The following is a 23,446-nucleotide window of genomic DNA, read 5'->3' as shown; positions in this document are numbered from 1 at the left end:
TTGAAGGAAACAATTATTATTTCAATTAAAAATCATTATTTATAACCTTGTCAACGTCTTGACTATATTTCCTATTCAATTTGCAACTCATTTCATGTATGTTTTCATGGAAAACAAGGACATTTCTATGTGACCGCAAACTTTTGAACGGTAGCGCATATATGTATCGATTGATTCTTGAAGAATATAACTTATAAATGCCTCATGAGCTTAGTTCAACTGTCACACTCCATGAGAACCCAAAATATAAGCGTGTTTTACTCCAATGTTTGCAAACATTGTAAATGTAAACAAACACTGTATAGCCTCATAACATGGTTAACACAGCAATTTTTACATCATGGATAGTCAGTCCTTGCATACATAGCTCTGTCTATTAATCTGAGTGGTTACATTTCTCCAGGCCCACCCCTCAGCTTTTTACCAAAACAGAGGTGGGGCAACCGTTTTGTTATTGTTTCATGGATTTGCCCTTTAAACAGCTGCATATTAGTGTCACCAACTGTGTCACCAACAAAAAGGTAAACAATAGGCCTATAGCAAATGCAGCATATGGCATTCATTTTTCACATGTAAATAGCACTTTTCAGTAGTGCTTAAAGCATGCCAGTCCATGAGCGCAGCATTTATTTTTCAACTTGAATCAAAGAGTCAATTTGAGTAGAGTAGGGCTGGCGAATAAATCCTTAGTTTTGGGGTCATGCTCGGGTAAAACAATTTGGTTAATCTATACTTCCATATTTCCAAGTCCTATTCTTGAAGATCAAGGGGTATAACATGAATTGGAATGACTGGAATTCTGATAGACTTTGGTTTCTAATGTAAATATATAATTTAATCGTATTATTATATGTAGTAGAAAGCAATGGGTTAGAAGAAGCCTACATAACCAACCCATAAAGTAAAATGTAACATCGATATATGGCCAGCTATGTAAACTTTAACATTGATTTATCCTGCAATAGATGTTGTTCAATTGGTAACATACATTGTTGTCTTCTTCTAATGCCTCTTAAGGGGGAAAGTAATCTAAAAGTAACGGAATGTAATCATCTTACTTTACTGAGTTTGGGGTAATCCAAAAGGTACGTTACTGATTACAATTTTTGGACATGTAACAGTAACGGATTACACTTAGAAAGTAACCTACCCAACCCTGTCAGCACCCCTACTTCCCACGGCTATGGAAATTGAGCTTCCCAGGAAAATGTTGTCTGAGGTTGCAACAGTAACAAAGGAGGCGGGGCTTAACGAAGGTTCTGTGTGTACAGTTGGACAATCGGTACCACGTGACCGTTTTCCTGGCTCGCCTTTGTGGGACAAATCGTGATTTTCGAGTCTCTCTATGGCCAATAATGAGAGAAAACTGACAAAGACGCATATTTACGAGGCTTAAATCTGATGTATTCAATTGTTTTGTGGTGTGGTTCTTTTGCATTTCCGGGAAGACAGGAGACGCCGCCTTTGTTTAGTTTTTAAGACGGGTTTTGTTTATCACATCTCAACTTGGTTGGTGAGTAGTTATTGGTAAGTCGCTATGTTGCTAAGTTAATAGCTGTGCCTGTTTATTTTTATTCAGAATGCCCGCATTGTTCGTTTTGCTTGACAGTTGAATATCAAAACAAAGCTAAGTATGTAACTATAAAGGATATAACGTTAGTGGTTTTCTGAAAACACACTTTGCATTGTCCGTTAGCTAGCTAACATAACGTTGTTTACTCTGCTAGCCAACAAAGTGCTCTTTTTTTAACTAGCATTACTTTGAACTGGAGCTATCCACTGTCACAAGCAACAACTGTTTAGTAACAGTCTGGTATATTTTTGTTTCTATTCCAATATTCAACAAATAAAGCCCTTATACTTACCTTTTCTTACCACTCCGCTACACGCGCGTGTGTTTTTGGTGAAAGAGACGGGAGGGGGCGCGTGTTTGATGTTTGTTCAAGCATACCGACCACGGTGTTCCTAATGTCGTTAGCTAGCCTCGCCTGGAAAGTGTGTTGGAAATACGTTAATTTGTCTGCTTGAAGTAACGCGAAAGCACGAGATGCCAGGTACTACTTCCGAACACCCACTGTCAGTTTGTACGTGGATTTCACAGCCACGCAGTTGAACGCTGAATCTTGCGTTTTGAGCGGTTTCCTTTCTAAATCCCATTCACTTAACTAGCCAGCTAGCATTGCTAGTTTTCCTAACTAGTTGCGTCTCTGACGCATCAATCCATTGTGCCATGTGAATGGAATCCGACGCGTTGTTACATTGCTTTGTGGAGTTCTATAATTTAATATTGCTGTTCCATTTTCCAAAACATGTTCACTGTCAATGTTTTGTGAAATTTAGCTAGCTAGTTAACTCCTAGCTAGCGTTCCGTTATGTTTTCCTTGTAGGCCCATCCGTGGTGGTGGTCGCATGGTCATGGTGTAGCCCGCTAGTATTACCTAGCTAAACCCTCTCTTTTTAACTAACAGTTCGCTAATTTCATGTAACTATTATGTTATAACTTAATGTACTACCTGTGTGTTGTAACCAACCTTGATGTTAGCCCTTTGAGACAAATGTAGCTAACTAGCCTTTTTGACAAGCTGTGACACTGGTTTATTATAAACTAGCAATGGGAGGCAGGGTAATATAACTAGCTAGCATTTAATCCACCACCACGAATTTAGAAGATTTAGCCAAAGTCTTAGTCGAGAATTAAGCATTTCACAAGGCAGAGAAAAACCCAGTGGTGTATTAATACCGCCGATTGAGCAGTGGTCTAAATACATTTGTCCAATAGAAACCTGACGTTTTGGTTCTTAAATCGTAAACTGTTTCCCTAATGAATACACCAGACTAGTAAAACAAATGTGGATAATCAGATGGAAAGCCAGTGGCAACCTACAGGTGTAATCCTGGCATTGTTGATTGTAAAATAAATACAACACGTGGTTTCATTTGTGACGTTAGCTAGCTCTAGCTCATTGTCCTGCACTTCATTAGCATGATATTACTAAGGCACGAGAACTGGAAATGTAACCGTCTGTTAGGACTGATGTTGATGTATTCAACAGCACCAAGCAAACGTTGGGTGGGTGTCATGACTAGCATATAGGCTTGCCCGTGTTGTAGCTGAGTAGCCTAGCTACTGTAGCACGCTAGATCTCTATATAACTGCCTATTTTATATATATATATATATATATATCAGCTTCATTTACTTAGATTTGTGTGTATTGTGTATATGTTGTGAAATTGATAGATATTACTGCACTGTCGGCGCTAGAAACAGGCATTTTGCTACACCTGCAATAACATCTGTATGTGACCAATTCATTTGATTTAGATTTGAATGCAATTGCTACACTCATGCAAGTCTCTAGCTGGCTAGCTATGGGGAACACACTTTTCATGCCACTTCGATTCCGAAGTTAATTTTTCATAGCAGGTTAGGAGAATTAACGTAGTAGGTTAGGAGACTACGGTTAGGCTTTGAAAAATTCTCTCCTAACCTGCTACGAAAATCACTTTGTTTTGAGGTGGTGTGAAAAGTGTGTCCCAGCTAGCTACATTGGACTAGTAACTGAAAGGTTGCAAGACCGAATCCCTCGAGCTGACATGGTAAACATCTGTTGTTCTGCCCCTGAACAAGGCAGTTAACCCACTGTTCCTAGGCCGTCATTGAAAATAAGAATGTGTTCTTAACTGACTTACCTAGTTAAATAAAGGTAAAATTACATAAGCACCATTACATGGCCCGTTGTGTTGACATCATAGGCCAGATTTTTTTTCCTTTGACCATGTCACTTTTTGCCATTTTTTATTTTTAGAAAAGCCAATTAATACAATTTTCCCCGTCCAGTTGTCTGGGAGAGAAAAACAAATCTCATTTGCAAAATGCTTTTTTGCCTATTCATTGATGGAAATACATTGGACAGGTAATGCTAATCAGTCTATGGGTTTATTTGCATAATTTAGTGGGATTAAATTGCAGCGTATGTATTTTATCACACCTGCATGGGATACAGATTTAGACTTGGATATAAGACTACTCGGATGAAAAATGTAGCTAGCCTGCTACAGTTGCAGTAGTAGGTATATGTTGCTTGCTATTATGTGACATTCTTTATTTAGTAGCAGCATGTAGCAAGGGAAAAAGCACCTGCCAGTTTTCTCACCTGAGTCTTGAGACACACTCTCTCACTGTGGGTAGATGGCTAATTAAAAACTACTTGTGCCACAGGTGCAGGACCAAAATAATACAGGGGCTGAATCCCCTGGGCCCAGGAGGCCAAACATTCCAACCACAGGAGCCTGCTCTCAATGTTCAAAATACACCAGAGAGCATAATATAGCCACAGAGGATCAATAGTTTCCTTTGGCCTATGAATTCTTAACACCCCTTCATCTAAGCTATATGGAATTGTTTTAAGAAGGTAATAACAAGGATCCTTATGCTATTTTCAAAATTAAGACCCCTTAGTGTGTATATATATATTTTGTTAATTTCATTTGGCCTTGCCATTTCCCCCCCCCCCCCCCCCCCCCCCCCAAAAACAAATACTCAATTAGGCTTGTTCTGAAGTGTCTGTCTTATATCTGAGATATAATGTATTTAACTCCTTATTTTTGGCACTAAACTGTCTCCATATATACTTCCATAAAAATGTTCAGCTGGTACCTGGGACCTTCCTAGAGCAAAACAACCGATGTGTTCGTGAGAGTCTCACCTTTCCACAGAGGGGTCAAGAAAATAAGCCTAGCTAGCCAACATGACTGCAGAAATTATGACAATTTACATCACAGGAAAGGTGCCACAAAACATATACACACACAACATATACACACAATCTAAGTGTCCATATAGCTTAATAACTATACTTTAGCTCTGTCACGAGATATTTGAACACTTAAAATAGTTATATACGTCCAAAACCCAAAGAAGCTAAATTCCGTCACAAAACTTTAGCTAGCATGCTAACACATAATGTTAAGTGGATGGACAATAGTTAGCGCAATTAGCTTAGCATAATCGGAAATTAGAAAACTAGAATAAACATGTAAATAACATAAATTCTAGAAACACAATTTGAATTAGCAAACGCATGTCCTATTACCTCAAAGTACTTAGACGTATCTTTAACCAAGGCCTAGTAAGATAGACTATCTCTGTTGTTGCTCGGATTGTTCTGACAGGAAATAGCTCTGCACCGAGAGTTAGAAAATTTTAAGCTACAGTACCCACCTTCGCCACTAGATGACAACACAGCTGTACAAAGTATTATATTGTCCTATCAGAACACTCATGGTCTGACAAACACCACTCTATCTCCGTCTAGCTCTGTCACCTTTCGCCGCATTTAATCTCGTATGTATATACTGTTTTCTATACTATTCAACGATGTCTCATTCACTTAATATTTATTTTGCATTACTCATATATATACTGTATTCTATACTATTCTACTGTATCTTAGTCCGTTCCGCTCTGACATTGCTCGTCCATATGTATATAGTCGTAATTCATTCCTACTTAGATTTGTGTGTGTTGGCTATATGTGCAATTTGTTAGCTATTACTGCACTGTTGGAGCTAGAAGCACAAGCATTTTGCTACACCCACAATAAATAATATCTGCTGATCACGTGTGTGACAAATAAAATTTGATGTAGAAGTGCGACATTCGCGGATGTGGTGGAAAAAACAGATCTGTATTTTAAACTGACAGTTTGATGGAGATGTTTTATTATGGTAGTAAGATTTCCACGGGGCGCGGACATCGGCTCTAGGGTGTTTATCCGGCCCTGCACAGGTGTTACCTCCCTCTAAACTAACAAGCTGCTAAAATTAGGCCTATATGTGTTTGTCTGAAATGACAACCTATTCCCTTTATAGGCTAGTGCACTACTTTTGACCTGTGTGTAGCCCTTTATGATTGGAATGATATTAAACAAAATACATTTATCGAAATGTATTCAATTTGTCATTATCGGGGTTAATGGAACTCTTACAACAACATTGACAAAGCTACACACACCTTGTTTATCTAGTTTCATCACAGTGTTTAAAGTGCAGACATATGGTGTTAGTATTGTTTCTTCCCTCTTGGAGTGGTTGTTGACGGTTTGAATGTAAATAAACTACAATATCAAATTTTATTTGTCACTTGCGCCAACTACAACAGGTGTAGTTAGACCTTACAGTGAAATGCTTACTTACAAGCCCTTAACCAACAATGCAGTTAAGAAAAACATTACAGTGCATAAGCGACAATGGCAGAGACATTATCTACAAAATAAGTTACAAATAACGCAACAATAAAAAAACACAATAGCACAATTGGTTAGGGGACCGTAAAACGTCAGCCATCTCCTCCAGCGCCATTGTAGTGATGCAAATAATCATGATATTCTGACAGGTAGGCATACACTACTTTGTAGTTAACATGTAATGGAAAGGCTTTCCCAAAAACCTTCTCAATCTACTAGAAGGTTATCATTAGCATCATCGGTAATGGCTACACAAAGTGTAGACATATTTGCGCACATGCACGCCGGGGCATTCCTGTGTCGTTTCAGAAATTTGCAGGAAAATACAAATCACTGATGCGTTTTGTTCATGTCTTATGATTTTTCTAATAAGTTTAATACCTTTTTTTTATGGTTGAATTCTCTTTTAATGTCTGGATTTTTTCCGCAACACATTTTATCATGATTGGTCGGCTGCTGTCGGAGGATATTGTGTGAGAGTTGAGTGAACTTTCTTTGAATCAAGTCTTTTCAAAAGGCTGATGAAATGTGTTGCAGATGGAATCCAGACATGTTAACTTCATAAAACAGTTCTACAGCAACTTTTCATGCACACTGGGAACAAACAACACAAGCTTTGCTGTGAAGTCCGGAGTTCGTCAAGGTTGTGTGTTATCTGCCTTACTCTTCAACCTGGCAATAGACTAGGTCATCCAGTGAACAACAGAAGATCAGGCAAGAGACCTTGGCTTCACCGATGGCCTGGCTCTTTTATCACACACACACCAACATCTAGGCCTACAAGAAAAAACTGACAAGACTCCACTCCAGTGGTTATGAACTGCAGCTAAGCAAAGGTCATGCCCAGGGCTGTTACGGTGACCGTGTGACCGCCTATGTGGCGGTAATGAGTCATGGCCGCAGTCAAATTCTGTGACCATTTAATCACTGTAACTAGGCTTCTCTGAGCTCTGGTGCTGCCGATAGCAAGTGTGGTAGTCCACTAATGACTAACTGCCTTGTACTCAGCACCATTGTCCCTCTAATCACTCTGACATCAATGTTTTGAAAATCAAATCAAACGCTTAATGAGCTCATGTTCTGCAACATTTCTATAGGCTATGGATTTGCGTGAGAACAGTGTTTTGATGGCCTATTAAAAAGCAGATCCCATCAGCTTTCTATAGGCTTAGCCTACTTATTTATTTATTAACTTTCCTAATATTAAGTGCTTTGCAACAGCAATATAGCCTACCAGGCTGGCATGAAAATTAACCACGGGAAAGAGTCATCCATTCGCTATTTAAGTGCATAGATTACATATTGTTTTCCCCCACGCCCCTGTTCCGAGACAGGTGCATGATAACGGTACATTCTAAATCAAAACTAAGTTCACACATATTATTGAGTATATAAAGACCATATTTAATTAGAGTAGTCTGATGGGTGACAATATTAACTTAGCACTTGTGAATGATGCCCAGTGTGTGCAAGCAACAGCGCATGCCTTGTTTTTGTGACTATTTCAAATCATAGTCAAACATCTCATGTAGCCTAGCCCATAGGCATATGTAATTTTTTAAATGTATTTTTTTGTATATTACCTCTTTCTCCAAATTACGATCTTGTCTCATCGCTGCAACTCTCCAATGGGAGAGTTGCACTCCTTAACACCTGCCCGCTTAACCAGGAAGCCAGCTGCACCAATGTGTCAGAGGAAACACCGTTCATACTTGACGACCGAAGTCAGCCTGCAGGCGTACGGCCCGCCACAAGGAGTCGCTAGAGCGCAAGTTAAGCACCCCCCCCCCAGCCAAACCGTCCCCTAACCCAGATGACGCTGGGCCAATTCTGCGCCGCCCTATGGGACTCCCTGTAACGGCTGGTTGTGACAGCCTGGGATCGAACCTGGGTCAACAGTGACGCAGTGCCTTAGACTGCTGCGCCACTCGGGAGATCCGAGGCTTATACAGTGCATTCGGTAAGTGTTCAGACCCCTTGGTCACCCGATGGTCATTCTGACAGAGCTCCAGAGTTCCTCTATGGAGATGGGAGAATCTTCCAGAAGGACCACTATCTCTGCAGAACCACACTAATTAGGCCTTTATGATAGTGGCCAGATGGAAGCCACTCCTCAGTAAAAGGCACATGACAGCCCACTTGGAGGCACCTAAAGACTCGGGCCATGAGAAAGATTCTCTGGTCTGATGAAACCAAGATTGAACTCTTTGGCCTGAATGCCAAGCGTCACATCTGGATGAAACCAGGCACCATCCCTACTGTGAAGCGTGGTGGCAGCAGCATCATGGTGTGGGGATGTTTATCAGCGGCAGGGACTGGGCAAAGATGAACAGAGCAAAGTACAGAGAGATTCTTGATGAAAACCTGCTCCAGAGCACTCAGGACCTCAGAATGGGGAGAAGGTACACCTTCCAACAGGACAATGACCCTAAGCACACAGCAACAAGACAACGCAGGAGTGGCTTCGGGACAAGTCTGAATGTCCTTGAGTGGCCCAGCCAGAGACCAGACTTAAACCTGTTTTCACTTTGTCATCATGGGGTATTGTGTGTAGATTGCTGAAATATTTTTACTTTATCATTTTCAGAATAAGGCTGTAATGTGAAAGTGTGGAAAGTCAATGGGTCTGTGCTTGGCAGTGGGCTACCCTGAAGGAGCAGAGCCTATAGTGCCAAGACTTGCATTATTCATTGCTTAATGAATGGTTAAATATTTTGTGGCATTTCTCTCAATCATGCACATTCACTAATAATGAGTAACTTATTGTAGCAGGCATTATAGAAAATTAACACAGGTCTCATAAACAATCTCTCAAGCACAAGCCCACATGCTAGTGAGTAGCCAGCAAAAAAACATTCATCTATCTATCCCGCCCAATCAGAGCCGTCGGAGATGAGTGGTCCCGAGGTAGCGAAGACGCCGGGGAAGGAAGGCATGGAGGCTGTAGCCAATGGCCATGCAGGAGAGGGTGAACAGGGAGGAGACGATCCCTTCGCTGAGTACATGTGGATGGAGAACGAGGATGCGTACAACAGACAGGTTGGTACACACAAAGTAAAATATAATTGTTGCATAAGTGTTCACCCCTTTAGGCAATCTTAAATTAAAATGTGGCGACAAATCAAAGGTTACATGGACTTGCTCTGTTTGAAATGAATGACTTCCCCTTCCTCTGTCCCCCATAGACATCTGTAAGCTCCCTCAGTCAAGTATTGAATGTGAAACTTGTTAGGGAGAGGGGGCAGTATTTGGAATTTTGGATGACTGAGGTCCAAAGTAAACTGCCTGTTACTCAGGCCCAGAAGCTAGGATATGCATGGTAGTATTGGATAGAAGACACTAAAGTTTCTAAAACTGTTATAATTATGTCTGAGTATAACAGAACTGATTTGGCAGGCGCAAACCCGAGGACCAATTTTTTTCTGTTGACCTGCCAGGCAATTCCAAGTTTAAGCTATTGAAACCAAAGACTTCCGCCTCCCAAATTGCAGTTCTTATGGCTTCCACTAGATGTCAAGTCTTTATACATGGTTTCAGGCTTGTATTCTGAAAAACCAACGAGGAATAGTTGTTTTATCCTCAGGAAGTCCTATGGCAAAACTAGTCTCATTGAGCGCGTGACCGAGGGCGTGCGCTGCGTTCTTTTCCTTTCCTATTGAAAATAGTTTGCTCCGTATGAAATATTATTGTTTATTTAGATATTAGAGTACCTAATAATGAATTAGAAACGTTGTTTGATTTGTTTGCGTAAACTTTACTGGTAACTTTTGGAACTCCTATGTCTGCATTCTGAACGGGTGGATTACTGAACTCAATGACACCTACTAAACGGACTATTTGGGATATAAAGAAGGAATTTAAAAGAAGGACTTCATTGTGTTCCTGGGACTCTTGTGATTGCGATCAGAGGAAGATCTTCAAAGGTAAGTGACTTATTTTATCGCTATTTGGGATTTTGTGACGCCTGTGCTTGTTTGGATAATATGCTGTTGTGGGGCGCTGACCTCAGATAATCGAATGCTGTGCTTTCGCCGTAAAGCCTTTTTGAAATCCGACGATGCGGTTAGATTGCCAAGATTCTAAGCTAAAGAATCATGTATGACACTTGTATTATCATGAAGGTTTAATATTACATTTTCTGTATTTTGAATTTGGTGCTCTACAATTTCACAGGATGTTGTCGGTGGGTCGCTAGCGGGACCCCTGCACCAGAAAGGTTAAGGTTTACTATTTCCTACATTGTAGAATAATAGTGAAGTCAAACTATGAAATAACACAATCATGTAGTAACACAGTGTAAAACAAATCAAAATATATTTGAGCTTCTTCAAAGAAGCCACCCTTTGCCTTGACAGCTTTGCACATGCTTGGCATTTTCTCAACCAGCTTCACCTGGAATTATTTTCCAACAGTCTTGAAGGAGTTCCCACATATGCTGAGCAGTTGTTGGCTGCTTTTCCTTCACTCTGCGGCCCAAACCATCTCAGTTGGGTAGAGGTCGAGTGATTGGAGGCCAGGTCATCTGATGCAGCACTCCAATCTCCTGCTTGGTCAAATAGCCCTTACACAGCCTGGAGGTGTGTTGGGCAATTGTCCTGTTGAAAAACAAATGATAGTCCCACTAAACTAGAAGGGATGGTCTATTGCTGCAGAGTGCTGTGGTAGCCTTGCTGGTTAAGTGTGCCTTGAATTTTAAATAAATCAGCAAAGCACCGCGACACATCACACCTCCAGGCTTCACGGTGGGAACCATACATGCGGAGATCATCCGTTCACCTACTGTGTCTCACAAAGACATGCCGATTGGAACCAAACATCTCATTTGGACTCATCAGACCAAAGGACAGATTTCCACCGGTGTAGTGTCCATTGCTCGTGTTTCTTGGCCCAAGCAAGTCTCTTCTTATTGGTGTCCTTTAGTAGTGGTTTCTTTGCAGCAATTTGACCACAAAGGCCTGATTCACACCGTCTCCTCTGAACTGTTGATGTGTCTGTTACTTGAATTCTGTGAAGCATTTATTTGGGCTGCAATTTCTGAGGCTTTTAACTCTAATGAACGTATCCTCTGCAGCAGAGGTGACTCTGGGTCTTTTCTGCTCTTTTGCACACCAGTATTTCTAATTGCACCTCTATCACTCCAGTGTTAATTGCTAAGTTGTAATTACTTTGCCACTATGGCCTGTTTATTGCCTTGCCTCCTTACTTCATTTGCACACACTGTATACAGATTTTTCTATTGACTGTACGTTTGTTTAACTCTGTTTTTGTCGCACTGCTTTGCTTTATCTTGGCCCGGTCGCAGTTGTAAATGAGAACTTGTTCTCAACTGGCCTACCTGGTTAAATAAAGTCGAAATAAACCATACTTAAAAAATATAATTTTTTCGTGACATTCTCTGTAAACCCTAGACGTGTGTGAAAAGCCCAGGAGGCCCGCTGTTTCTGAGATACTGGAAATGGCGTGCCTGGCATCGACGATCCTACCACACTCGGTCTCTTAGGTCACTCATTTTGCCCATTCTTCTAATGTTCAATCGAACAGCAACTGAATGCCTGCTTTATATAGCAATCCATGGCCACGTGACTCACTGTCTGTAGGAGCGAACCATTTTCGTGAACAGGGTGGGTTACCTAATAAACTGGTCACTGAGTGCATATTAACTATATCCTCCTCCGCTCTCTCTGAGGAATTTTCAGAGCAGGGGTTCCTGGAGCGTTGCTTCTGTCTCCCTCCATATATATTGAAGAGAAATGCAACATATAAAGTGTTGGTTTAATGAGCTGAAATAAAAGAACCCAGAAGTGCTCTTCACAGACAAATCCCAGTTTCAACTGTACTGGGCAGATTGTAGATGTGCATGGTGTCGTGTGGGCGAGTGTTCACACCGTTGACATCAGCAAATCAGAGTTCCTTGTGGTGGTGGGGTTATGGTATGGGCATGCATAAGCTACGGACAACGAACACTATTGCATATCGATGGAAATTTGAATGGGCAGAGATACTGTGACGAGTTCCTGATGCCCATTGACATGCCATTAATTCGCTGCCATCGCCTTATGTTTCAGCATAATGATCTGTACACAATTCTTGGAAGCTGAAAATGTCCTAGTCCTTCCATGGCCTGCATACTCACCAGACATGTCACCCATGAAGAATGTTTTGATGCCCTGGTTCGACGTGTACAACAGTGTGTTCCAGTTCCCGCCAATATCCAGCAACTTTGCACAGACATTGAAGAGGAGTGGGACAACATTCCACAGGCCACAATCAACAGCCTGATCAACTCTGTGAAGGAGATGTGTCACTCTGCATGAGGCAAATTGTGGTCACACAAGATACTGACTGGTTTTCTGATCTACGCCCCTACCTTTTTTAAACATTTTTTTTTAAAGGTACGGGATCTGTGACCAATTGAAAAAGAAAAGGCGAGCCGCACACTAGGAGCTCAGATGCAATAATTTAACCTAATAACCAACATTTCGACAGACAAGCTGTTTTCATCAGGGTTGTCTCCAACAGATGCATATCTGTATTCTCAGTCATTTGAAATCCAAAGATTAGGGTTTAATACATTTTATTTTAATTGACAGATTTCCTTTCTATGAACTGTAACACAGTAAAATCTTATTGTTGCATGTTTTTATATTTGTCCAGTGTAGATACTAAACCCTCTCTCCTTTGTCACTGTTAGGTTGAAGAGGAACTGTTGGAGCAGGAGTTCTTGGAGCGTTGTTTCCAGGAGATGTTAGATGAGGAGGACCAGGATTGGTTCATCCCGGCCAGAGACCTCCCCTCAGGGGTGGGGCAGATCCAGCAACAGCTCAATGGCTTGTCAGTCAGTGACAGAGGAAACGCAGAGGAGATGGCGGTGAGCATGGAACACACACACACACACACACACACACACACACACACAGCGTGGAACATGCACGCACACACACACGCACACACACGTGTCAGCCAGATCCAGCAACAGCTTAAAGGCCTGTCAGTTGGTAATGGGGGAAACGCAGACAATATGGCGGTAGAGGGAAGTGCTGAACACACGCACAGCATTTTACGTGTCTTTTTTGTCGAGCAAAATTTTCTGTGGAAGGTACTACACAGCTTACAGACCCTCCTCACGCAATCAACTTCGCCAAGATGTGTTGTTTCCTTGTAGCGTTATAAAATGTGAAGCCAGCTTTATATCCTGTCTGAGTCTTTTATTAACCTCTCTGGGATATGTGGGACGCTAGCAATAAAAATTTAACTTTCATGAAATCACACATGCACCAAATTAAAGCTACACTTGTGAGTCCAGCCAACGTGTCTGATTTCAAAAAGGCTTTACGACGAAAGCACACCAAACGATTATGTTAGGTCAGTACATAGCCACAGAAAAACACAGCCATTTTTCCAGCCAAAGAGAGGAGTCACAAAAAGCATAAATAGAGATAAAATTAATCACTAACCTTTGATCTTCATCAGATGACACTCATAGGACTATAAAGTTCATATTTATATCCAAAAATCTCAGTTGACATTGGCGCGTTAGGTTCAGTAATGTTTTGCTTCCAAAACATCCGGTGATTTTGCAGAGAGCCACATCAATTTACAGAAATACTCATTATAAATGTTGATAAATACAGGTGTTATGCATGGAACTTTAGATGCACTTCTCCTTAATGCAACCGCTGTCAGATTTCGAAAAAGCACACCATGCAATAATATGAGTACAGCGCTCAGAGCCCAATCAACCCAAAGAGATATCCTCCATGTTGGAGTCAACAGAAGTCAGAAATAGCATTATAAATATTTACTTACCTTTGATCTTCATCATAATGCACTCCCAGGAATCCCAGTTCCACAATACATGTTTGATTTGTTCCATAAAGTCCATCATTTATGTCCAAACACCTCCTTTTTGTTCGCTCGTTTAGTACACAATCCAAACTGACGACGCGCTGGCAGGTCCAGGTGAAAGTTCAGACAGTCATATTACAGTCCGTAGAAACATGTCAAACTAAGTATAGAATCAATCTTTAGGATGTTTTTATCATAAATCTTCAATAAGTTTCCAACCGGAGAATTCCTTTGTCTTCAGAAATGCTATGAAACGCAAGCGACCTCATGTGAATGCGTGTGACTAGCTTGTGGCCCTCTGCCAGACCTCTGATTCAATCTCCTTTATAGTAGAAGCATCAAACAAGGTTCTATAGACTGTTGACATCTAGTAGAAGCCCTAGGAAGTGCAACATGACCCCATTTCCACGGTATCTTGGATAGGCAAAGAGTTGAAACACTAAAAAAGCCTGCCATATGAGTTCTGTTATACTCACATACAACATTCAAACAGAAAACACTCTGAAGTTTCTAAAACGATCTAAATCTACTAATTATATGCATATTCTAGCTTTTAGGACATAGTAGCAGGCAGTTTACTATGGGCACCTTTTTAATCCAAGCTACTCAATACTGCCCCTGTCCCAAAGAAGTTAAAGCATGTTAAACAATGTTTCTCTTTGCTGCTTTCCGTTAAATCATGCATAGCTGTTTATATTGCTTAAAATAAATGTGTTCATATGGGCAGAATATCTACTCTAAACATTCGACCACCTAATGCACCCCCTTCTGCCCCCAGCACAGCCTCAATTTCGTAGGGGCATGGACTCTACAAGGTGTCAAAAGCGTTCCACAGGGATACTGGCCCATTTTGACTCCAATGCTTCCCACAGTTCTCAAGTTGGCTCGATGTACTTTGGATGGTGTACCATTCTTGATACACACAGGTAACTGTGAATAAACCCAGCAGCGTTGCAGTTTTTGAAACACTCAAACTGGTGCGCATGGCACCTTGTACTATACCCTATTCAAAGGCACTTAAATATTTTGTCTTGCCCATTCACCCTCTGGCACACAATCCGTGATTTTAAAAATAATTTTCCTCCCGTTCATCTACATCAGTGTTTCCCAAACTCGATCCTCGGGACCACAAGGGGTGCAGCTTTTAGGGCAAAAAACTATCACTACACAGCTGACTCAAATAATCAACTAATTATCACATTGGGGTCCTGAGGACTGTTTGGGAATCACTGATCTACACTGCTTTGAAGTGGATTTAATAATTGACAATTGTCATGTACCCTAAGCGGTTCACTTCATTTTTACTTGGGAAATGAATATTAAAATGTGCACATAATTAACTTTTGCCATTAATGCAAACATTTGTTTTGTTGCATTTATTTGATAAAAAAATACTTTCATGATTATTGATTTAAAATCACACAATTTTAGCTCTGTCCCTCAGTCTACACTCAACCCCGTCACGCCAACCAAACTCCACCAATAAAAATGGTCAATCCACCCTTATGTGCAATCATTAACAGGAAGTGAAATTTTTTCAACTGAATGGTACAGAAACGGGCAAGTAATCACATCTGTTTTTTTTTAAGTCCGGTGGGGATCGTCGAGCTGACCAACTCAACCCCGTTAGATGAAATAAAGATGGAAAACTAGTACTTATCAATGTGTATTCATGGGTTGAAGTATAAAGTATATTCATTTCATGGGTTGAAGTATAAATCTATCAATATCATGCACGCATGGGGTATCCTGTTTTTCTCCACGTGAGGAGCAGAGGCCATTTGAGCCAAAAAACTCAACCGCCACGTTTCATTGTAACAGGGTTGTAAACCTGTGACAGGGTTGAGTTATTTATGGATATTGCATCTAAACAAATGAATTATACATATTGTTTATATTCACTTATAAACATGCTGTAATGTGTTCCATGTGAACAAAATATATTGCATGTAGCCTGGTGGTAGGAGAGTTGGGCAAGACTTAACTTCGGTTGTTCCTTTTTAAGTCACTCTAGATCCTAAATTACTCAAGGATTATAGTGTATATATTCTAAGAATCTTTGCTTTAACATTATCCATTGAAACGTCTAGGGAATGATGGCGCCCACATCAGCAGCAGAAAGACAAAGGCAGTGTCGAGCACGTCAAAATGCTGACCCAGAAAAAAGGGAACAATACCTTGAGAGAGCGCGTCAGAGATGGGAAAGAAATGTTGAGGCAGGGAAAAAGATAAGTATCAGTGTTTTAAGTGAACGAGACCAGTGGAACAGCATACAAAAGAAGCAAGGAGAGGAAATGAGCATGTGCGATGGAGATGATGCCAAGCCCGATTGAAAGCGTTGCCCTCCACCATGAGAATACACCAGGTCATCATCCTTGCTCCTGGTGAGCTGATGTCTCGTGATGTCAGCTGCCTTTGTTCAACAAAGAAGGACCTAAGCTGTACATGCTTTAACACACATCACTTCAATTTCAGGCAGAAGGTCCTGGCTGCTCCAGAACAGCCAGCCAATGAGGAAAATCCACAAGCTGTAGACAAATCCAAGTCTTTTTGGGTAGTGGTGTGTGTAGTGGAATATGATAACCTGTATTCAAGGCACGCATCATCCTCGGCACGGATGGAATGAGTGTATATAAGTGAAATGTTTGCGTCATGTAGGACCAAACTAATTTTTCTGGCCTTCTCAAGACGACATCCACTGGTGTCAATTGGATGAAGTCCTTGATCAAATTTTGCCGAATACAACAAGTGTAGACCTTACAGTGAATTGCTTACTTACTTACAAGCCCTTAACCAACAATGCAGTTAAGAAAATACCCCCCCTAAAAAAAAAAAAGGTGAGGAAAAATAATTTGAAGAGCAGCAGTAAATAACAATAACGGGGATATATATACAGGGGTTGCCGGTAGAGTCAATGGGCGGCGGCACCGGTGTCGACGATTCCACCCCGCAGCGTGTGACATCCCGCCTCGTTGAGAGAGATGTGTGGGCCAGACTCTCAGGAAGAAAACCATGAATTAATGAATATGGTGCTCCAGAGAAGGATAGTCATGCTGACAGTAGTGCTGTAGTTAGCTGTTCTAGCATTTCTAAACGCCCTTGGAAAATGTTCCTACAGTTTGACACGTTGAACTTTTTTGATAACCTGTTGAATGTTAATTACTCTAATGCGTGATGGTTTTTATTTGTTTAGATATTTACTGCAGTTTGGTTAATAAAACCCAGAGTATTCTAAATGTATCTAATGTCCTTATTACGTGGTTGCATGCAATGTTTTGCGGTAAATCTTAGAGGGATTTTGATAGTAAACTAATTTATATGGAAACTGATGTCTCAACCCTTTCACAGTTTTCAACCCTAGTCTCAACCCTGTCAAATGACAACATTTGGTAAATAAAATGGCAAAGAAGAATATGAATTTAATGCTTTCTGAGCTCAGTCTGAAATGTTAAGCACAATCTGAAGAAGATTAGTTCATTCTGAATTGAAAGCATTTTTTTATTTAAATGAGCTCGCTGACGATGTGTATTTCAGGGTTTAATATAGTAAATTTGAGGTTTTACATGAATTGTATATTATAATAGTTGGTTTGGGGAACACATGAGCATTAGGTAAATGTTGCTTTTATAACAAGTATCTTTTTATAATTATATTCAGACGACGTCCATATTGTCTGTGACAGGGTTGAAGATAAATGTGTCCATATCAGACAAATTGACAATAAAAGGGCTTTAATGCCGGAGTTGGGGAATATGTTTTCTTGAAGGTTTAATATGTACTTAATGTTGTGCGGTGTTCAGAAAATGCATTTTATCTTTAAAAAAATAGTATACTTCTAAAATATATTACCGCAGCCCAAGAATGACCCATAGGTCAAATGGATTTTGTAATGGCCTATGTCGTTTCATTATGATACGGAAAATGTAGGCTATTTCAAAAGAACACAATCCCTTAATGAGTTGACCTTAACGGCTATTATACTAAAGATCTATCTGAGGTTCAACTTTGAAGGCAAGGGCATCTTTTAAAAACGTTTTGATACTCACCTCGTCTTGATAATATGAATGAGAATGTAGTCCATTTGTTTTGAAATCAGTATTTGTCAATTTCTCCCGTTTTCAATCAAAAAATATGCATGAGATTCACAAGACTATAACATTGTAATAAAATTACAAGGAAATAAAGCTTTTTTTATTTGTTGAAACAGGGTTCAAGTTCATTGTCTAATTTCACGGATAAATGCTTTATATTGATAGACAAAACTGCCATTAATACAAGGTACACATTTTTTTTTATGCACGATTTTGGACAAGTACATTTTGGGGGGGAATGTGTTACATTCCCATGACAACAGAATACGTTTCTCTTTAGGTCATACTTAAATGTAAAATAATAGGCACACAAACTAAAGTATGCTGCTAATGAACAATAATTAGGCCTAGTTGATTACCTTTGAAACTATCCTCTGAACTGCCGGATCTGAGTAGAAGGGTTGGATAGATGGCTTTGAATAGTCCAGCAATTGAATTGCAAGTTGTTCATGTTAATAATCCATATAGTGTGCTTAAAAAGATCTTGCACTACTACCCTCAGCATTCATTATTTTTAGAGGAGGTCAGAACAAGCAATGGAACCTGAATTCTTCCTCTGTGCATGGAAAAAAATATCATGTTGCATGAAGGGGAACACCGACAGACATGACCAAAAGTATGTGGACACCTGCTCGTCAAATCTCATTTCAAAATCCTGGGCATTAAATATGGCATTAGTCCCCCTTTTGCTGCTATAACTCTTCTGGGAAGGCTTTCCAGTAGAACATTGCTGTGGGACTTCCTTCCATTCAGCTACTAGAGCTTTAAGGAGGTCGGGAACTGATTGTGGGCTGTAGGCCTGGCTCGCAGTCGGCGTTACAATACATTCCAAAGGTGTTTGATGGTGTTGAGGTCAGGGCTCTTTGCAGGCCAGTCAAGTTCTTCCACACCGATCTCGACAAACCATTTCTGTATAGACCTTGCTTTGTGCACGGGGGAATGGTCATGCTGAAATAGGAAAGAGCCTTTCCCAGACTGTTGCCACAAAGTTGGAAGCACAGACCTGAAAAAGGTCTAGAATGTCATTGTATGCTGTAGTGTAAAGATTTCCCTTCACTGGGAACTAAGGGGCCTAGTCCGAACCATGAAAAACAGCCCCACACATCATTCCTCCTCCACCAAACTTTATTTTCGGCACTCTACATTGGGGAAGGTAGCGTTCTCCTGTCATCCGCCAAACCCAGATTAGTCCATCGGACTGCCAGATGGTGAAGCGTGATTCATCACTCCATAGAACGAGTCTCCACTGCTCTATGTTCCAATTGGGATGAGCTTTACACCACTCCAGCCGACGCTTGACATTGTGCATGGTAGTCTTTGGCTTTTGTGCGGCTAATTGGTCATGGAAACCCGTTTTTCATGAATCTACAGACGAACAGTTGTTGCTTCCAGAGGCAGTTTGGAACTCTGTAGTGAGTGTTGTGACTGAGGACAGGCTATTTTTACGCACTACAGCCCTCGGCGGTCCCGTTCTGTGAGCTTGTGTGGTCTACCACTTTGCGTCTGAGCTGTTGTTGCTCCTCGACGTTTCCACTACACAATAACAGCACTTACAGTTGACCGGCGCAGCTCTAGCAGAAATTTGACATGAACTGACTTTTTGGAAAGGTGGCATCCTATGACTGCCACGTTTTAAAGTCCCTGAGCGCTTCAGTAAGGTCATTGTACTGCCAATGTTTATCTATGGAGATTGCATGGCTATGTGCTCGATTTTATACATTTGTCAGCAACCGGTATTGCTGAAATTGCAGAATCCACTAATTTGAAGGGGTATCCACATACTTTTGTGTATATACATACATGTCCTTTTGGAAGTGCACCGAGTATGATGCTTTCCTATGCCGAAGTTGCCTAATCCTCACTGATGGTTATCTAGAGAATGCTCGGCTTCAGATCCGAAAGGTGAATGTCCTGAAGGAGAGAAGCATGGAGACCCAGGAAGAAACCAACCAAGTTGTGGACTGTGGTACACATGGATGGTCTGTGTCTATTTGGGGAGAAATGCTCTCTCTGGAAAAACATGAAGTTGACGCACCTACAAAAGAACTAACCGGCATGGCCCCTGTACCTACATCCCTCTCTGAACTCGTCATCCCTGACAGCTATAAGGGCTACAATGGAGAGCTGTTCCTCCAGCAAGCCAAAATTCAGATCTTTACAACCACATGCAACTTGGAGCCCCTGTGCAACTCTTAAGTACTGGTTTACAGATGGAATATTCAAGACAACCCCCTCCTTTTGTATAGATATAGTATAGTCTGTTTTTAGCCTTCAGCCTTTTATATAACCATATGAATGAATTTATATAAAATATTCTGCCCATATGAGCAAATATTTATATAGGCCTAGGCTACAGTATTCTGCGAATTTATTTTTGCCGATATTTGAACCAATTTCTGTAAGATATACATGCATATTGATATTTTGTATGTGTATGGACAGTTGAAGTTGGAAGTTTACATACACCTTAGCCAAATACATTTTTACAATTCCTGACATTTAATCCTAGTAAAAATTCCCTGTTTTAGGGCAGTTAGGATCAGCATTTTTTTTTAAGAATGTGAATTGTCAGAATAATAGTAGAGAATGCTTTATTTCAGCTTTTATTTCTTTCATCACATTCCCAGTGGGTCAGAAGTCTACATACACACAATTAGTATTTGGTAGCATTGCCTTTAAATTGTTTAACTTGGGTCAAACGTTTCAGGTAGCCTTCCACAAGCTTCCCACAATAAGTTGGGCGAATTTTCATTTTTTTAAAGGTAGGTGCGTGGATCAGAAAAATTATCTGATTTGACCACCATTTGCCTCATGCAGCACGACATCTTCGCATAGTTGATCAGGCTGTTGATTGTGGAATGTTGTCCCACTCCTCTCTCAGGAACACGCTGTCGTACATGTTGATCCAGAGCATCCCAAACATGTTCAATAGGTGACATGTCTGAGTATGCAGGCCATGGAAAAACTGGGACATTTTCAGCTTCCAGGAATTGTGTACAGTTCCTTGCGACATGGAGCAATGCATTATAATGCAGAAACCAGAGGTGATCGCGGCGGATAAATGGCACGACAATGGGCCTCAAGAACTCGTCATGGTATCTCTGCATTCAAATTGCCATTAATAAAATGCAATTGTGTTTGTTGTCTGTAGCTTATGCCCGCCCATACCATAACCCCACCTCCACCATGGGGCACTCTGTTCACAACGTTGACATCAGCAAACCGCTCTGCGGTTGTGAGGCCTGTTGGACATACTACCAAATTCTCCACAATATTATGCGTTGTGGTGATGCTTCTGCATGGAACACACACACTTTAAGGAAAACCCATTCACTTACACACACCATATTCTGTACAACAATGGTCTTGTCGTTGTAAAATGTAAATTAGTTTGTACAATTTGAGGGTTCTCACACTTTCCCTCTCTCTCTCCTTAATCACTCCACTCCTCCGTCCCACTCCATCTATCTATCTCTGCAGAGGAAAAGCAACTTGAACCCTGATGCGAAGGAGTTCGTTCCGGGAGTGAAATACTAGCAGTCCCCCTCAACCCCAGGGAGCACAAACACTCACGTTCACATAACCTTGCAGAGACTCTGGCGGCCTTGACCGCAAAACACACACAGGTCCAGGGTGTGTAGGTAGAAACCTGTAAGGGGGTGGGGGAACTTATTTTCTTTAAGATTTTTATTTTATTTGTTTCAACTTGTTTATTAAAGTACAGGGGCGGGGTATCAGTATCAACAGAGCCCTATAGAGGGCGCTGCTGCTGCATTCAAGGTATATATCCCAAATAGTACCCTATTCCCTATGTAGTGCACTACTTTTGACCAGGGCCCAGATTCACAAAACACTTCTAAACGCAAAAACTTACAAACTAGCTTGTTTTTATTCTTAAGTGCATTATCTTAAGATTTAATGATTTTCTTATGAACTTCTCAATCTTCTTAAGATGTTTGTTGCTAGGCAACCGTTTTAGCAAGCAATGGCAATCATGTTAGCATATTTATTACTGTTCTAAAACTTGGGTTTAAAATTATCAATACTGAAACTTTTAGATGAAGTTTGTGAAATAAACATGTTCAATTGCTTTAAATATTATTTATGATGAAATTAATGAAATTCGATACTTGAAAATAAAGTCTTAATTTTTACTTAGGGAGAAAATGTGCAATAACATTTCCAATAACCTTTTTGAGGAATAGCAACTTTGCTTAACTTTCTTCTTAACTATTTTTTTCCTTAAGACATTTCTTCTTAAATATAGATTTAAGGTTTTGTGAATCTGGGCCCAGGGCCCTACCATTGTGGGCCCTGATCTAAAGTAGTGCACTCCATAAGAAAACGGGTGCTTTTTAGGACGCATATAAAGGCATACATATACAGAGAAATTGCAAACTCTTGAGATTTTCCGACTTTATTTTTTACTTTTCATGGTTGCCATGTTGGCACCTAAAAGTTCCATGCTAATACAACAAGCGAATTGCAAATGATACCCTGTTCCACCATACAGTAAAAATAGGGTGCCATTTTGAGATCTGCATTTATACGTTTCATGGCAGCCTTGTTGGCGCCAGAATGTTCCACAACGTTACCATTCTAATTGGAATCCAACTACGAATGTAATTATTGTTAATGAACGACGACTGGAGCCAACGTGGACGACACAGTTGGCCGTTCTAGATTTCTGTTACGACGTACCTCTGGTCACAATATGACATTACTCTTCTGTCTCATTTCCTGTTATGACATCATCATCATACAGACTCACTCTGTGTAGAGCTGTTTTTATTTCTCATGAGCCCGGTTCCAAACCAATTACTCATCTTTCCTATCCCCTACACCCTTTAAACTCAACTCCTGACCTCGAAGCCAGTTCCGCTGCATTTTTTTATCTTTCCCTCTAATCAGGAACTGATTTTAGAACTGGGACACCAGGTGAGTGCAATTAATTATCAGGTAGAACAGAAAACCAGCAGGCTCTGACCCTTGTATGGTAAGAGTTGAATACCCCTGCCCTACACCATTGTTCACTACCTCCTTGTGGGTGAAAAGGTTGAAGTTTTATTCCCCATAGGCTGCGTTTACACAGTCACCCAAGTTTGGATATTTTTTTCCCACTAATTGGTCTTTTGACCAATTACATCAGATCTTTTCCAATCAAATATTTTTGAGCTGTTCTGATTGGTCAGAAGACCAATTAGTGAAAATTATCAGAATTGGGCTGCCTGTGTAAACGCCGCAATATAGTCCTACTTTTAAT

At 40.6% G+C, this 23,446-nt stretch overlaps 1 protein-coding gene across 7 annotated transcripts; it reads left to right on the top strand.

Moving 5' to 3' along the window:
* The first annotated feature begins 1,301 nt into the window (after window positions 1-1,301).
* Window positions 1,302-23,054, top strand: LOC120049825 (polyadenylate-binding protein-interacting protein 2B-like). 7 transcript variants are annotated; one of them, XM_038996275.1, is made up of 5 exons: window positions 1,302-1,513; window positions 9,129-9,286; window positions 12,939-13,115; window positions 14,871-15,018; window positions 16,183-17,843. In XM_038996275.1, the coding sequence occupies exons 2-5, from the start codon at window positions 9,140-9,142 to the stop codon at window positions 16,245-16,247; spliced, it is 537 nt and encodes a 178-aa protein (XP_038852203.1). In that variant the 5' UTR covers window positions 1,302-1,513; window positions 9,129-9,139; the 3' UTR covers window positions 16,248-17,843. The 7 variants fall into 7 exon arrangements, with proteins under 7 accessions (XP_038852203.1, XP_038852202.1, XP_038852205.1 ...); XM_038996274.1 differs by having other exon boundaries at window positions 1,302-1,527; XM_038996277.1 differs by lacking the exons at window positions 1,302-1,513; window positions 16,183-17,843 and adding exons at window positions 1,927-2,054; window positions 21,664-23,054 and having other exon boundaries at window positions 14,876-15,018.
* The last annotated feature ends 392 nt before the right edge of the window (window positions 23,055-23,446 follow it).

This window comes from Salvelinus namaycush, chromosome 6 (genome assembly GCF_016432855.1).
Source record: "Salvelinus namaycush isolate Seneca chromosome 6, SaNama_1.0, whole genome shotgun sequence".
NCBI lineage: Eukaryota > Metazoa > Chordata > Actinopteri > Salmoniformes > Salmonidae > Salvelinus > Salvelinus namaycush.
Note: the sequence above shows the minus strand (reverse complement) of the source record. Positions and strands in the feature narration are given on the sequence as shown.

Coding starts and splice junctions, on each gene's coding strand:
- LOC120049825 (XM_038996273.1), top strand. Junction 9,287..12,938: donor AGGATGCGTACAACAGACAG/GTTGGTACACAC, acceptor TGTCACTGTTAG/GTTGAAGAGGAACTGTTGGA. Junction 15,019..16,182: donor ACCATTCTTGATACACACAG/GTAACTGTGAAT, acceptor TGAAACGTCTAG/GGAATGATGGCGCCCACATC.